This window comes from Sapajus apella, unplaced genomic scaffold (assembly GCF_009761245.1).
Source record: "Sapajus apella isolate SASKATOON/1434 unplaced genomic scaffold, GSC_monkey_1.0 scaffold69, whole genome shotgun sequence".
NCBI lineage: Eukaryota > Metazoa > Chordata > Mammalia > Primates > Cebidae > Sapajus > Sapajus apella.
In genome coordinates, this window is record NW_022437009.1 from 2,037,840 (window position 1) to 2,054,895 (window position 17,056).

At 42.7% G+C, this 17,056-nt stretch overlaps 1 protein-coding gene across 2 annotated transcripts in view; it reads left to right on the forward strand.

Annotated features, from left to right (window-relative positions):
- SPAG17 (sperm associated antigen 17) overlaps positions 1-17,056 on the forward strand; it is a 251,280-nt gene that overhangs the window by 81,601 nt on the left and 152,623 nt on the right. For both annotated transcript variants that reach the window (XM_032249593.1, XM_032249592.1), the window contains exons 5-6: positions 13,858-14,044; positions 15,863-16,057. In XM_032249593.1, the coding sequence (XP_032105484.1) occupies positions 13,858-14,044; positions 15,863-16,057 (382 nt within the window). The remainder of the gene's footprint in view (positions 1-13,857; positions 14,045-15,862; positions 16,058-17,056) is intronic.

Genomic DNA, 17,056 nt, shown 5'->3' on the forward strand with positions numbered 1-17,056 from the left:
ATCTAGTAGTAAAGTCTTTCATAGACTACATAGAAAATACAGAGAAAGAAAAGCAAAAATTTTACAATGTATAACCCTATTATAATTAATGTTAACATTTTGGTATTTTTCTTTCTATTTCTTTCTGCAGGTCTGTTTCTTTACATAGCTGTAATCATTGTAAAAATCCACCACTTTTTCAGTTAAGATAGATTATAATTTTTACTCATTATCACTGTGTCCACCCTATCATTATTATTAGTTATGTGATATTTTATTGACTGCCATAATTTTCGTAACCATTTCTCTCTTGTTGAGCATTTAAGTTATTTCCATATCTTTTCATAATGAACCATGTACTTTGTAGTATAGAATTCTCCATATTTTGGATAATTTTCTTACCATAGATTTATTGAATTGGTTTAATGTTTAAAAGTGTTCCCATAAGCTTGCATATTCAAAGTGAATCCTATGGCCACTTAGACCTAGTTCTCCATTTAAAAAAGAAAAAAATGGCACCTGTTCAAATGAACATGGAAATCACTGTGTATTATATACCACCGTTGAAGATGTTTAACAACATAATAGCTAATTAAAGATGGAGGAAAACCACTCTGTTTAATATTGTTTAACCTACTGTCTCTCAAATTTATGTGATCTTATACATTTTTTAGCCTATCTCTTGTCAACTATAATAGATTGTTTATGAGATAGCATATCTTGAAAGAAAACTATAAAAACACTCAGAAAACCCAGTTTCTCATAAACTACCTAATAGAGTGAGCTAGTTACAAACTCTGTGAACATGTTTTCTTATCTATATCCTCAACAATACTATTCTGAGGATCTTATTATAAATTTTATGTGAAATACAGTTATACATGAATATGTATATGCATTCTTACCTTTTTTTTTTTGAGACAGAGTGTTACTCTGTTGCCCAAGCTGGAGTACAGTGGCACAATCTCGTCTCACTGCAACCTCTGCCTCCCAGGTTCAAGTGATTCTCCTGCCACAGATTGCTCCACCACACCTGGCTAAGATGGGATTTCACCAGGTTGGCCAAGCTGATCTCCAACTCCTGACCTCCGGTGATCTACCACCTCAGTCTCCCAAAGTTCTGGAATTACAGGCACGAGCTACTGTGCCTGACCTGCATTATTATCTTAAAGAATAAGATGAAGTATCGCTGTTTATAATTAGTTTCACTGACGTTTACCATTTACATTCCTTTCATTGTAAGGAATTAGGAGAATGAATATTTATTAATTATATTTCAATTTTGACCCCAAGAATTCATTTAGAAATAAAATATGATCTAAAATATTTTGAAGCATCCAATAACTAGGTTGCCCTATTAGAGAGAAAGAGAATGGTTTATTTCTTTCCTTAAAAAGTGAGAATAACTTAAGATTAAGGGTTCTAGGTAGGTGTCACTTGATATTCAACTGAGTATGTGAAATGCCAACACTTTTTTTGGTTCTGAGACAAAAATCTCACATCTGCTATGTAACTTAACTGGTTAAGAAATCTCTGTGCCTATCCAAAGCCTTCTCACAGTAGGAGGCATCCAGATGCTTTCTATACATACAGCGTTTAAAAAAAAAAAAAGAATTTGTAGCAAACTTGACCTTTCCTTCATATGCTGGGAACATATGTTCCCCAAACCTGGTGGAGAGAGGGACTTTTACAATATACCCCTCCAAAATTTTTGCCTTGAATTGACAAGAGTTCCCTCTGACTTTTTTTTTTTTTTTTTTTTTTTTTTGAGATGGAGTCTCACTCTGTCACCCAGGCTAGAGTGCAATGGTGCGATCTTGGCTCACTGCAACCTCCGTCTTCTGGGTTCAAGCAATTCTCCTGTCTCAGCCTTCCGAGTAGCTGAGATTACAGGTGTCTACCACCATGCCTGGCTAATTTTTGTATATTTAGTAGAGATGGGGTTTCACCATCTTGGCCAGGCTGGTCTTGAACTCCTGACCTTGTGATCCACCCATCTCAGCCTCCCAAAGTGCTGGGATAACAGGCCACTGTGCCCGGCTAGAATTTTTTCTAGAAGTAAGAAAGGCCAGAGAAAGAGTTTGCATGAACTAATTTGAGTTTATAGCTGAGGGGGTCAGCTTTGCTGAATGTGCCTGATCTTGTTAACTTCCTTCCCACTCCCAGATTTCAAGACATAAACCAATAGGTGACAAGGGTTTTCTTAGAATGTAAGAAAAAGGAAGTAAAAGATAGGAAATGATTTTCCTGTGATTGGGGCTTGTTACAAAAGGATGTTTCACTTTGGGACCAATGTAGAATTCTAGGGGCCAACCAGTCAATCATTGTCCAGAACTGGAGGGACAAAGAGACTGTCCTGGTTCAACTTCAGTATGGAGGGTGGGAGGAGTGAGTGAGGGATAGACTGAATTCAAGAGAGGAATAGGTAGACCACCGCTATGGCCAGCTGTGGGAGGAGAGCAGAAGGGACTGGGTAGGGTAAAGAACATGTTCAAAAATCCACCAAGGACCTCTCAGCCTGGATCTGGAACCCAGGAAGACCTAGGTGCTTCTGTTCGCTTTTATTGTCTGCATATAATTTCTCTGCACCAGAGAATCCGTTATTTACCCGGGAAATTCTTTACATAGTAATACATATTCTACCAATTGAAGATACTTCATTGTTAAATGGAAAAATGTGGGACACCAAGTTATACAAGGAGAACAATAACAGTTATGTATAAATGATGCAGAAAATTAATTCGAAAGAATGCATTGAACATTTTTACTCATCTTCTCTGAATTATGGTGACTTTTATAAGCTCTTTATATTTTTTTCCAAATTTTTAGTAATAATTTTTACAAGAAGAAGTTATTTACAGAAGTAAATTAGGATTTATAAGGGACTTCTTTAAAAATACTTTTAGCTGAGCATGGTGGCATGCAGCTGTAGACCCAGCTGCTCAGGAGGCTGAGGTAGGAGGATATCTTGAGCCCAGGAGTTTGAGTCCAGCCTGAGCAACAGAGTGAAACTCGTCTATAAAAACTTTTTAAAAATTAATACTTTTGTGAAGGTGAGGGAGGTAAATATCATTTTAATGTTAATGGAAATTAGTCAAAATATATACTGTTCTCCAGTCTCCCAGCTTTGGACTTGTTAGAGGAATGCAAAGGCAAAAAGGATGGCAGAGAAAGGAGAAGGGGAGAGAAGTGAACAGGATGAGTGGCTGAGGTGGGTGAAGTGCTCTGGAGAAAGGAAAGGGCATCGAGCAAGTGTGATTGAGCCCCTGGGACCACAGAGGAGAGGGAGGGCAGGAGGGTGTGTAGAAGTCAGGAGAACATCAAAGACTGAGACAAGAGTATCATGGGAGTAAAATGAGTTTAGGCTTTGAAGTCAGAATTGCACTGTCTACCATACTTGGGTGTCTTAGGACAAACTCTGTGTTAATTTATACAATGGGAATAAAATTCCCCACCTTACAGGTTGCTTTGTGAGATCAAATTAAAGATGATGACGTCTGGAAACTATACTCTGCTACTAGAATTTACCACTTTCTTTAAATGTTTGGTTACAGTCACCCCTCCTTTCTCGAGAATCCCAAAAACCAAATAGAAGAAAGGGCCAGAGTTCCTGAGCTTCTAGAACTCCAGTCTTTGCTAAAGAGGCCCCAAAGGGATGAGACTTACGTGGCTGTACAGGCTCTCACACCCTGCCTAGGAGAACCTGCAGGACCAGAGGGCCTCTTACTGTCTGACCTATGATGGGGAGAAGTAGCTGTGAAATGATGAAATGAATGAATGAATGAATGTTTATTCCAGGTAAACTTTAAAATAATAACCTAAAATGGTTTCATCTTTTTAGATCAAAATATCACCCTGAGATTTTATTTAAAATTGCAGTTGTAAAAGTTTCTGGTAGGTTTTGATGGCCACATGGGAACTTCTCTGTAGCAAGGCCAGCTGTCTACCAAGAAGCTGCACAGGGTGTTGCAAATTAGTAAATTTGGCATGATCCAAAGCTTGGTTCTTGGAGAGGCCTGCATGAGTCTTGCCAGTGCTTCCAGACCAACTGCACTCAGGGGCACTGACTCGTGCCTTACAAACCCAATAAAAAAGAGCATGGGTGATAGACCCAGACTGGCCTGGCTTTGCCACTTACTAGCTTTGAGATTGAACAACTACTTGCCCTCGCTAAGATTCAGTTTTCTCCTCCGTAAAATAAAGACGATGCTCTACCTATTGTAGTTATTGTGAAGACTGGACAAGATAGAGTATTGGGACTATAGTAAGAATGTAATAAATAGTATTTGGACTATAGTAAGAACGTAATATTGGTGATAATGATAAGGATGATATTAATAGTGATAGTCACTTGTAAATTTACTACTGTAAATATTACTGTCAGTTTTATAGGGCAGGCCCATCAGCCTTAACTGAAAGTTTTCTCCCTATAGACAAATTGTACATAGGAAGGCAAACTGTCAGAAAGTTACATAGAGAACCTCGAGTCTTAAAAAGAGGAGTTAGTTTAATGGTTTACAGCCCTGATGACCTGGTGCAGCCCCCTAACCACATGGCTATACCTCCCAGTTTACCCGGATCCTCCTATCTGTCTATCAGGAAATCTCTGACCTGGACAATTTTTAATTAACATCGTCATTCTCTGCCTCTCTGACTCTTCTTCTTTCTGATGTTTTTAATTAGTGACTAATTCTCTTCTTACTGGCTTAGTTCTCTAATGGTCATTTCTTCCACTCCATCTCAGCCATTGCCTCCCTCAAACCCTGTCATCAACAAAGCCCTCATCACCTCCAAAGTCTTGAGGTCTCCTATTCTCTAACCTTGGAAATTTCCTATCCTTGCCTCTTACTCGTAATCCAGTATCAGCCTACATAATTTCTTCAACCACATTATAAATCCCAGTCCATAGATCCTAACACTTTCTATTCATTGTCCTCTCCTGCTATTTGTTTGGCTTAGGTCCCATGATCCAATCATATTACAATTTCTCTGCTCAGTCTTGATTTCCCTTGCCCTTCTCACCTTCCATCACAATCATTTTGCAAAACCCCTCCAAGGATGAACTCAGTGATCCATCATTTTTATATCTATTCGTGACCAGCTAAACATAAATGGGGGAAATTCACACAGTTAAACAGACTGATTTCATTTAAAATTAACAACCTCAACATTCAGTAGGTTCTCACCACTGGCAGAGTCCTACCATATTACCTCGGTAAGCTTGCTCCTCTACTCTCTGATAAAACTCTTATGTCATCTTCCCTATTCAAAACTCCTACATCTTTCCTGCCCTTTCTCAGCTGATGACTTTGCCTCATGCTTCACTTGAAAAAAATGGAAGCATTTTCTCAAGACTGTCAAGATGTCTCTGTTTCTTGCATCCACACCCAGGCACCCATCCTCTTCCTGTTGTACTTGGTTATGAAACTAAGAAATTTCCTCTCCTCCTATCAAGGTCCAGTCATTGACATTCTTTTGTCCTTATCCCATGTTGACTCCTGGACAACTTGGCCCCCTATCCTCACTGTCTCCTTGTCTATTGCACCATTCCTACAGCCTGCAAGCATAACATCTCTTGACTTTATGTATATATGCCTCCTACCCGCTTCCATCCACTCAACTACTGAACCTCTCAGAGCTCTGGTTTCACTTTACGACCAAACTTCCGGAAACGGTTGTCCATAAAAGTGGTTTCTCTACTAATACTTTCCTATTTTCCACCTCCACACTCCACCATATTGCTCTTTTTAATGTTACCTACCACTGCCAATTCTTGTCTTTTTGCCCTTTTTGGTTTCTTGGTTCTCTGGCTTCACACTGTATATATTTTTTCTATTCCTTTAGCCACTTCTCTATCTGTTTTTGCTGGCATCTCTCCTTATACCCAGTTGGTAAGCACTGAGGTCCCTCGCATGACCTTGGGTTCAATTCTCATTTTTTTTAAGTTGCACATCCTTTATTTTTATATTTACAATGAGTTCTTAACAAATAACAGAGCAATATAAATTATGGCCAAAAAGTATAAATTTTGTGCATTGGCATGGAATGTGCAGCAAGTATAGCATGTTCATGTGTGATCAAAACTTTTTATCAGCTTTAGTCTATCATAACTATAAATTTTTAATTGTAAGCTACAGAGTAGCCAAAGGGAAAAAATTACATCATATTTGTCAATGAAATGAAGAAAGGAATCAAACTTATCAGTACAGAAACTCACCAAACCATAAAGAAAACAATAAAGAAGGAAACAAAAGATCTACAAAACGACCAGAAAACAATGAACACAATGACAGAAGTAACTTCTTACCTTTCAGTAATATCCTTGAATATAGATGGTTTCAATTCTCTAATACAAGGATGTGGAGTGGCCGAATGGTTTTTCATACGTTTCCATAGTCCAGACATCCAAGAATATGTCTTTCTCTTGGCCGCAAGAAAATCTAAAGTATCATAATGTGTGGTGAAGAGTGGACCCAGCTGCATGCTCACAATGACCAAATTATGTTGATCATATTTTAATCCAATACATTGATCCACTATAACTTGCAAATAAATAATGTACTTGCTTTCCAGACACATCCAGGAAGACTAGAGAAACTGGCTTTTATCTATATGGAATAATCCACTGGTGAATTTCTTTTAGGATAGACCAAAGCTGATCTAGAACATCGTCTTTACAGACTTAGGTTCTTCCCACCAGACGAGAAAGAACATCTGGGCTGAAAGGCTCCATTAGAAGCGCAGCGTGGGATGGTGCTGTGCCGACAGCTGGTGATCCCTGCCCTACATCTTTAAAGAGGACTGGAGCCCAGAGTGGGCCATGGTCAACTTATGTGTTGAAGACCTCCTTCTATGTGTGCATATGCTTATTACAGATATGGCACGGTGCTAGGTACCCTAAAACTACAGGAAAAATTAAGAATACATGCTGTATCCATGATCAGGAGGCACGCAGGCCAGAGTGCCTGTTGTGGAATCGCACTCCTGGGTTCAAAGCCTGGCTGAGTCATGATCACCCTAATGACCTGAGGAAAGTTCTCAGGCAAATTTGTAAAAAGTGGAGACCCTGCCTGCCAGGAAGGGAAGTGGTAAGGGGCAGTAGCCAGTCAAGCTGGGGCACGCATCCTCTCCTGAAATCTGCCCAGTGAGGCCAGGACCGCAACAGAGAAGGTGGGCATGGCTCCAGGCAGCACAGAGGTGCTGAAGAGGCCCTCCTGGCAAGATCTGGCTAGTCCTGAGCTCTGCTTCTAGCAGGGTCTGGCCCTGTAACCCAGGGGACAAGGCCAGCCAAGACACGGCCACTGGGTGCCAGCCAGCACCTGGGCCAGGCACCAGGTGGGAAGGGCTCTTGCAGATCAGCCCCACATCCCCCCACAGCCCCACAGCGGGACCCATCCAGGGCCACACACCTGCCCCCAGGAGCAGGATGTCCCTGGGGCTAGAGGGTCCAGCTGGATGGGTGAGGAGCCTCGCCCTTTGCCCTTTGACTCCACCTGTAGGCGCCCTTGCTGGGCTCCTGTGCACTACCCTACGTCCTGCTCTGTCACCAGCCCCACTGAGATGTCATAAGCGCCCAGCTGCCTGGTGCACACCCGGCTGCAGACTAGTAGGTGACTCAGAGTATCCTCTCCATTTCTGACCCTCATTTTCATCCATGCACAACTTGCACAAAATGGGGAAATTTCATAAGCATATTTTGTTCCTGGTCCCCCCACAGGCCCCGACCATGCCATTTGCAATAGGCTTGTCTTGTGCATGCTGTCTTTTCGGCTGGCCAGGTTCACCCTGCAGCTCCTGCGCGGGTGCCTGCACCCGGGAACCCTGCGCTCTTCTGGATTCTTCTTCAACCCTCAGTCAGGTCCTGGGCCTTCTTTTCCAGCCAGGTCAAATGGCGCCCCTAGGAGGCCGTGGCCTCTTCCTGGGAACACGAGCACCCTACTGTGGGACCTGCCTCCTTTGGTCTGGAGGCTCCCCGCAAGGAAGAAACCCATGCTGTGTGCACGCAATTCCATGATGTTAGGACGCGTCAGCTCCGTGAGGATCCCTCGTGTGAGACTCAAGTTTCCCCTCTGACTGCCTTCACTACAAGAGCCGGGGAACAGGTCTTAGAATTCCATCCCTATCCTGAGGACAGGAGGTGAGGGCAGAAGAAAAGCCAGAAGAACCAATGGAGGTGGACGATCAGGTACAGATCCAGGGGCAGGAGGAGGAGAAAGGGGGCCCCTGTAGCAATGGCGAAGCAGCATCTGCCTCAAGGCCCCTGGAGGCTCAGGGAAACCTCACTTCCTTCAACTGCAGTCCCAGGGCCTTAAAGGGAAATGTCCATAGCAGGAGCCTGACAGAAACAAATGGGACTGACAAGGCCCAGGTGCCTGCAGTGAGTTTCCACTCCAAGGACCATGGAGTGCCCAGCCCACACAGCCCTGCAGGAGGTGTCCTTCCCTTTGGGAAGCCTGACCCAGCTCCAGCAGTGCTCCCTGGCCCAGTTCTGGGCTGCCCCCATTGGCCAGAGAAGGCAGCCTCTCAGGTGCTGGGTAAAGACCACCTGCCCAGCTCCTCAGGCTTGCAGATGCGGGGGAAGGAGACCCAGCCAAGGACCCTGCAGCTCTTGCAGCAAGCAGCTCTTCTCCACCCAGATCTGCCAGCCACAGGTCCCACAAACGAAAACTGTCAGGGCCACCCCAGCAGCTGCCACTGGCCCCTCCCCTGCAATTGAGGTGGGAGAGAGACGAGCTGCCCCCACTGGCTAAACTTCCCTGCCTATCTCTGGAGGGATTCATGGACAACATGGATAAGAACATGGGGGCGTTAAGTAGAACATCAAAATCCAGGAGACTGAAAAAGCAACTTGGGAGGATAAAGAAGACATGGTAAACCGCAGTGCCACCCAGCTTCCCCTGCTATCTCCCTACCTGTTGAGACTCCCTGCTCCTAGCCACATACATGTCACAGATCACAGCTCCTCCTCCTACCTCTGACTTGGCCCATGTGGCTGCTGGGCCGCTCATCCTGCCTGTCCCTTCACTTTTGACCACACAAAAAAATTGAGTAAAAATTGGTATCTATGGCAGGGCGCAGTGGCTCACACCTGTAATCCCAGCACTTTGGGAGGCCAAGGCAAGCGGATCACCTGAGGTCGGGAGTTCAAGACCAGCCTAACCAACATGGAGAAACTGCATCTCTACTAAAAATACAAAATTAGCCAGGCATGGTGGCATATGCCTGTAATCCCAGCTACTTGGGAGGCTGAGGCAGGAGACTGGCTAGAACCCAGGATGCAGAGCTTGTCGTGAGCTGAGATCGAACCATTGCACACCAGCCTGGACAACAAGAGTGAAACTCCATGTCAAAAATAATTAATAGTTCTTTCTGCCCGTGGACGCCATGGAAGAAGCATCAGTAAAGTCTCTCTTCTCCCTGTGATCATGTCTAAGTCGGAGTCTCCTAAAGAGCCCCGAAGAGCTGAGGAAGTTCTTCATTGGAGGGCTGAGCTTTGAAACAACCAATGAGAGCCTGAGGAGCCATTCTGAGCAATGAGGAAGGCTCACGGACTGTGTGGTAATGGGAGATCCAAACACCAAGTGCTCCAGGGGCTTTGGGTTCGTCAGGTATACCGCCGTGGAGGAGGCAGATGCAGCCATGAATCCAAGGCCACACAAGGTGGACAGAAGAATTGTGAAACCAAAGATAGCTGTCTCAAGAGAAGATTCTCCAAGACCAGAAGCCCCCTTGACCTGAAATGATGTTGTAGCTGAGAGCAGGATGGTCTTTTGGGGCAGGAGGAACAAGAGGTTCTGGTTGCCACTCTTCAATCAGTTCTTCCTTTTCCTTGACTGTAAGATCAGATCGTTCTTGTAATTTGTAAGTCTTAGAGAAAAGAAGTCTGATTATCCAGAGTATTAGAATCCCTTCCAAAATAAGATGGTAAGCAGGAGCCTTGTAGAGCACCTCCACCAGCACCCACTGCTCCATGGTGGTCACCATAGTTAGCTGCTGGGGATTCCTTCCAGAAGGCAGGTCACAAACGCATCCTAAAAGTGCACGTCACTGCTCAGTGGCGTCTTCGCCTCTGCAGAGGGCGGGGCAGTGGAGCGCTGGGCACCGCCTCCCCGCACTTGCGCACTGGCTGACGGGAGGCTGGGCAGGGTCAGACAGGATACAGCATAGTTCCTCCAGGAATTGTTTACCTTATGTCCCTTGCGACCCCTTTTGATCTTCGATCTCTTGTTCTTTCAGTAGTCACTCAAGGTCAGCCATGTCATTATGCTTAAATAACTTAATGTCACTATGTGATGCCTGTGATCCTTTCTGAATAGCAAAGCAGGCAGCCCTATCTACAAATATTATGTCCCCTCTCTTAGAGTAAGCAGGAATAGCACTGGTTATGGTGGCAAATCCATATGAGAATATAATGGCTTCTTCTGTCTTCATAAATTTTGCCAGGCGGTATTCCAAATCCAAATGAACATCAAATGTACCATAAAATCCTCTGGGTCCACAAGTCCCCATGCCATACTTCTTTAGAGATGCTAACACTGCTGACTTAACCCTAGGATTATTCAGCAATCCAAGAAAATTAAATGAGGCAAAGCTTATACATTTTTTTCCATTCACCACAATTTTGTGGCTTGGAGGACCCTCTGACATGCTTTCTTGGCTCCTGACTGCCTCCTCCTGGCTGGTTCGCCACTAATTTTTTCTGGGTTTTGGGGGTTCATGGGAGTGCTTAGCTCCCCTGAGAGGCTGTTTTTCCAGGCTCTTGGTCTCTCACTCAGGCAAGAATGGGAGAGAGGACCATGGCGCAGTGCACTCTCAAGTAAACATCAAACCCTAAAGAGTTTTTGCAGTAAGTGATTTATTTAGGCAGAGAGAAAGAGAAAAAGATGAGAGAGAGAAAGTTTCCATGAGGATTGTGGAGGGGGACCCAAGTATGGAATCCTGGAGAGGAAAGCAGCTTCCACACTGAGTGGAAGGGGACCCCAGAGGGGGAAATCCCAGAGAGATGGTGGAAGGGGACCCAAAGATGGGATCCCTCAATTCTCATTTTTCTCAAGAACTCACGGTGATTCACCTCTACCCATGCAATTAACTACTATCTGTATGTTATGCACACCTGAATTTGTAACTCCAGCCAAATTTCTCTTCTGGGAAGAGAGTGTGTGTATTGAACCTCGACCTCTTAGAGGCATCTCAAAGTTGACATAACACTGTAAGTATTCTGTCCACCTGAAGTAAAAACCATTTATCACCCAGTCTTCTCTATCTCTGTAACACCATTAATCACTCAGTTGCTCAAGCTAAAATTCACAGCATTATCTTTGATGTACCTCCTTATTCAGACTTCACATCTAATCTTTCAACCCATGAAGTTTCAACATTCAAAATCCATTTCAAATCTATCTATTTGTCTTCACTCTGCCAACACTTTAATCCGAGTCACTATTGGGTTTTATCTGGGCTATTGCAAGAGTTTCCTTCTGGTCTTCTGGTTTCTAATCTTGCAGAATCATAGAGCTCCTCTACTTAAAAATCTTCTCATTGCATTTTAATTAAGACATAAAGTTGTTACCTTCACCTCAAAAAAAGGTAAACTTGTTACCTTCACCTTAAAAAGCCTGGATGGCCTGGCCCATGCCCTGCCTCACACACCTCATCTTGGGCAACTGCCCACCTCCACAGCTGATTTCCTGCTGGGCTCATCTCCTCTCAGCTCTTTGAACACACGCAGCTTCGTATGCCTCAGGGCCTTCACATACACACACACACACACACACACGCACGCGCGCGCTATGTTTTCCCTGCTTCTCATGTGGATGACTTGCCTTTGAGGTATTTGCTCAAATATCACTTCCACAAAGAGTTCTTCATCACCTACTTATGAAAGTGTTCTCTATTGTGTTTCTATGACTATATTGGGTTTTATTCTTCGTAGCAATCATTAAAATTTATAGTTACATTTTTATCTGTTGGCTTATATTTCTTTTTCTCTTTCATTCCCCATAGGCTGTGAGCTCAAGGGGCAGAGCCCAGCCCCATTTTAGGCACCAGTTTATACCTGGTGCAGAGAGAAATGCTGGGGCCCTTGCATTCCTCTGTACCTTACCTGTGCTCTCATTGCTGTCCCTACCTAGGCTGTGAGTGACACCTTCAGCTTCCACTGATATTTCCCTCTGCTGCTGAGGAAGCCTGGGACAGAAATTGAAGCTCATAAAGACATTCACTGAATGAATGAATGAGTAGATGAATACCAGCATCCACATGTTTTCAGAACTTCTGTTGTCACTGAAATTCTATTGTTAAGATTACTTCATTTGTGTCAATGGGAGTCGCCTAAGGGAGACATATGTAAAGTCTGGCAAGCCTGACTTTGGCAATGCTCTCCTTTCCTTCCAGTCCGCCTTTTTCTGTCTAGCATGGAACTGTTTTCCTGGACCTCCACTTCCACTCCAGGAACATCTTTTCTTCTTTAGCCCTAGCTCTTCTAAGGTGTTAATTTTGCAACTTACATATGCTCTAGCCACGGTAGAGTTTTCTTCATTTTCTAGAAATGGTGAGGCCCTTTCATAGTCTGTACCCGCCTCTACCTCAGGCTGTGAGTGACACTTGAAGCTCTGCTAATGATGTCCCTTCCTGCTAACAGGCATGGGAAGGTGGCAGCTTCATTGCCACTAGAGCCATGGGTGCTAGAACCCATGGGCACCTCTGGGTGCCAAAGCTAAACTGGGCTCTCTGGAGCTCTTAACATCCAGAAGCTACATGGAGTAGAAAAGCTCACCTCTCCCCTTCTGCCTTTTATTCTGTTAGTTGGGTGTCAAAGCAAGACATCTCTCCCAATCTCTAATGTCATAAAGCTTTTCAAATTTGGATTTTATAACGTCAGTAACAAATATCAGAATCCAAGACATTGCAATAATTTAATTAGTTTTGTTTTAATTTTGTTGGGTAGGAATAATAAGAGCAATATACACATATTCCAGATCTTCCGCAGGGCCACCTTATGATCTAGTACTGCCACAACATTTCAATGAGTACAACTAATTTGTATTCGCAAACACATGAACTGAAAGTGTAATTACGTTATGAAATACTGCATAACGTTTTTGGCAACTGTTTGGAAAGAAAGAAAAGCAGAGTGTCAGGAAGGAATTAAGCTTTACATGGTATGTGGGAATTTAAGCATGCCCCAGAGCATCATGGAAGGAATTCATTTTACCAACTGATGTTTTATTCTGACCCCATCTTTGAAGGCATCAAATAGCAACCATTGGTTATGTCTGCACATTTTTCAGTAGGATTATAATAAAAATACTTAGTTAATGCTAAGCTCCCCAAAGAATCTTTTAATGTTTTTTTAAAAAAAATTGGTCAATACTTTGCATGTACTATGAAATGTTTTATCAAGGAGATGTTAGCAAAACATTCTTGTTTTCCTTTTTATTTTTAACTTTTGTTCTGTTTTTAATAACCAACCCCACCTCTCTCTGAGACTCAGACAGAGGCTCCCCAGGGTTAGACTAAAAGATGAACCTAAACTCCTGACAGCATTATATATTCTCAATTATCTTTCCACCCTGCCTTCAAACCACTGGGGTGGCTTCTTGGGCCACACTTGGCTCTCCCTTAGGACTGATTTTCTTCCAGAAGTCTCTGTGTAACCAGCTTTCTGGAAAACACCCTGCCAGTCCTCGTGCATAAATGTGCCTTATCACAACTTAGTCTCAAGTTGGAATTTCCATTATCCTGATTTACAGATGAACACATAAAAAATAAAGAGTACACGAGTGATTGAATGAGATGAAGAATTAATGCACCTGGCAGTAGAACAGCCATTGCTTTCTCGCTATTTGATTTGGAGAAAAAAGTATTTTCTCATTCCAGGTAATAGAAGACAAACTGAAGTTAGAAAAGGATAAAGGGAAAGCAAAATCTCCCAAGGAGAAGAAGGCTGCAGGTGCGAAGCCTGCCAAAGGAAAGGGAAAGGATCAGCCGGAGGCCAGCGTGGCAGTGAAAAAGGCCACCCAGTTAAAGCGGAGAGGAGAAGACGATGACGCCAGATGTTACATTGGTCAGTAAGGCACAGCTGCTGGCAGTGCCTTTCACTTCCTGCCTCACGACCTGTGGTGCAATTGGAGCAGCCCTTCCAGTAACTATGCTTAGTCCTTCCCAGCCTTTTCACTCTTCACAAAACCATAAATCACTGACTCCCATGACACCCTGAGAGAAAAATATTTCTATTTGCAATTCCTTTATGTTTGGAAGCAAATTTTTCTTGAGACAGCGTCTTCCTCTGTCACTCAGGCTAGAGTATAGTGGCATGATCATAGCTTACTGCAGCTTCAAACTCCCAGGCTCAAGCCATCCTTCTACCTCAGCCTCCCCAGTAGCTGGGACTGCAGGCACACAACCAGGCCCAGCTCATTTACTTATTAATTTATATTGTAGAGATAAGATCTCACTATGTTGCCCAGAGTGGTCTTGAACTCCTGGCCTCAAGTGACCCTCCCTCCTAGGCCTCCCAAAGTGCTGAGATTACAGGCATGAGCCACTACGCCTGGCTCTCTTAAACAAGTATTTATTAAGCATATGTCTTACCAGGCACATGTACACATATAAATAAAGGCTGAGGTAGCCAGTTGACTGTGCCACCAAGGAGCTTACTATCTTGTTGGTCACATATAGGAAAGTCAGACATAATTATAAAGGAAAATAAAAAGTGATTATGGTCATGAGTGAAACACAGTAGTAATAAAATCAGACTAGTTAATTTGGTGACTCACATAGAGTGCATGGTCTCTTGACCCCAATTCCCCCACCATCATTTCGCCCTAGATAGAGACACTAGACTTTTTCTTTCATTTTAGTTTATTAATATAAAATGATTCATCCTAGGCCGCTATAAGTCATTCATTCCTGCCTTCCCCTGAACCCAAATGAGCTTCTTGTTGTTGTATGCATATTTAAATGAGATAGCAGAGAGCTTTCCCATCCTTTCCCAGTTGACTACCCTCATGTGTCTCTGCTCTAAATCCGCTGGTCTTGGAAGCAGTGATATTATGAAGTCCATGGGCAGTATCAACATTGATTAGTTTAGTGAAAGAAGAAAAGTCATTATTTAAAAATGAAAAGTTGTGCCTCTGTTGCACTATTTGTATATTAATCTTAATGGGCTTTCATGAAATGTAATGCTTTTGTGTACTGTGTGCTATCAGTATTAAAGTATAACAATTATTCTCACCCTCCAGAATGTCACATTCTAAAATAAACTCATGTTTTAATATTAATAAAACAGTATAGCCAGGGCAAAATGAAGGAGAAAAATGTTAGGAAAGTACACAATATGTACTTTAAATTTTTAATGCAATAAATACATAGTTGCTACATAATCCATACTTGGGATTCACACCCATTGGCATAAGTGCATACAATACTTTTTAAGGGAGCACGTCCATATTCAATATTTCCCTCTCCTGTAAACACCTCTGCTTATAAAATACCACAAAGCTGCAGCTACTTGTAATTCAGGAGTAAAGCCAGATGTTGCTCAAAAGAGATTAGAACCCAAAAAGTTACAGGCTAAACTCTTAACAAAAACCCAGGCACACATTTTCTGTGACCACAAGCCCCATATATGTTTGTCCTTCTATTATGCCTATGTTTCATTTGCAAAAGTGATTTAATCTTTTGTAAAATAGTCACAGCCTTCTTGCTCGAAGGGCAATAATGAAAAACAGTCAAGAGGACTGCATTCCTAGCAACTGGATCATTTTTGGCAAGGCATAGGGATTATAAATGCATGCATAATGTATATAGCCATTGAACTGGCTGAGTGCAACCTCCTCTCTTTTCCAATGATGGCTGCTTTTCTTTATGGTATTTTGAACAGACGATGAGCCAGATGATGGTGCCCAACATTACATTATAGTTGTGGGCTTCAACAATCCTCAGCTATTAGCAATTATGGCTGAACTTGGCATTCCTATAACCAGCGTGATTAAAATATCTTCAGAGAATTATGAACCTCTGCAGACACACTTGGCAGAAGTTAACCAACAGCAGGAAGTTCTTCTTCAGCCTGAAGGTATGCAGTCTGCTACACAACTTACTGAGTCCTTCAATATTATCCACTGTCCTTAAAGTATAAATGTAATTTTCTGTCCAAAACATAGTCATACAGTTCATACATTATTATATCTTTTCAAGACTTTGGTTTGCTATTTACTCTGCTTACACTAGCCAAGTGTTGTAAATTTTGCAAATTAAAATTATACCCTGTGTTTATAGCCCTGTGAAGTCACAGAAAACAGATTGCAGGTCAGAAGACTTGGTTATCCAACTACCTTTCTCTGGAGCATTTGATTGATAAGTTTTACCTAAAGCATGGGCTGAATGAATCACTGTTCATAATCTGTTCTTGCAGAAGCCACAATCACCAGGTAGTCCAAGGGAGGTCACGGCCTCAGATTCTTGCCCTGTTCTGCTATTGGCTTATTGCGAGAAATCGCAGGGGTGCTATATCTTCCTAGCCTTAGATAGGAAGTTGTGGGATGAAATTCCAACCTTGCTACCATTTAGCCATTTTGAGCCTTGAGATCTTTGTCTAAGAAGATTATCCTAGATGACTTCTGTGGAAGGGGAGCAAAAGGCCACTGTATACTTTAGGAAATAGAACTAGAATTTGGTGTAAGATTGCATTACCAGATACCCAAGCTTTTTTCTGCCATATGCTGTTGCTTTTATTGTTATTTATTAGTAATATCATTTGCACAGTGCTTTGTATCTTACACAGCCACATCCCAATTTTTATAACACTACATTTTTAAATTGCTGCGCAAAGTTAGGAATAGCTACCCTTGATAATACTAAATGCTCTCATATATTGGCCACGTCTTGGGACTAGGCTCAATGTTAAGGGCGTTAAGTACATTGATTCATGTGGTTTTCGCAACAAGTCTAGGAATTATGTTTTATTGTTTCCACATTACAAAAATTGACTCTCAGTCATCTACAGTCATACCACCCTGAACATGCCTGATCTTGTCTGATCGCGGAAGCTAAGCAGGGTCGAGCCTAGTTAGTA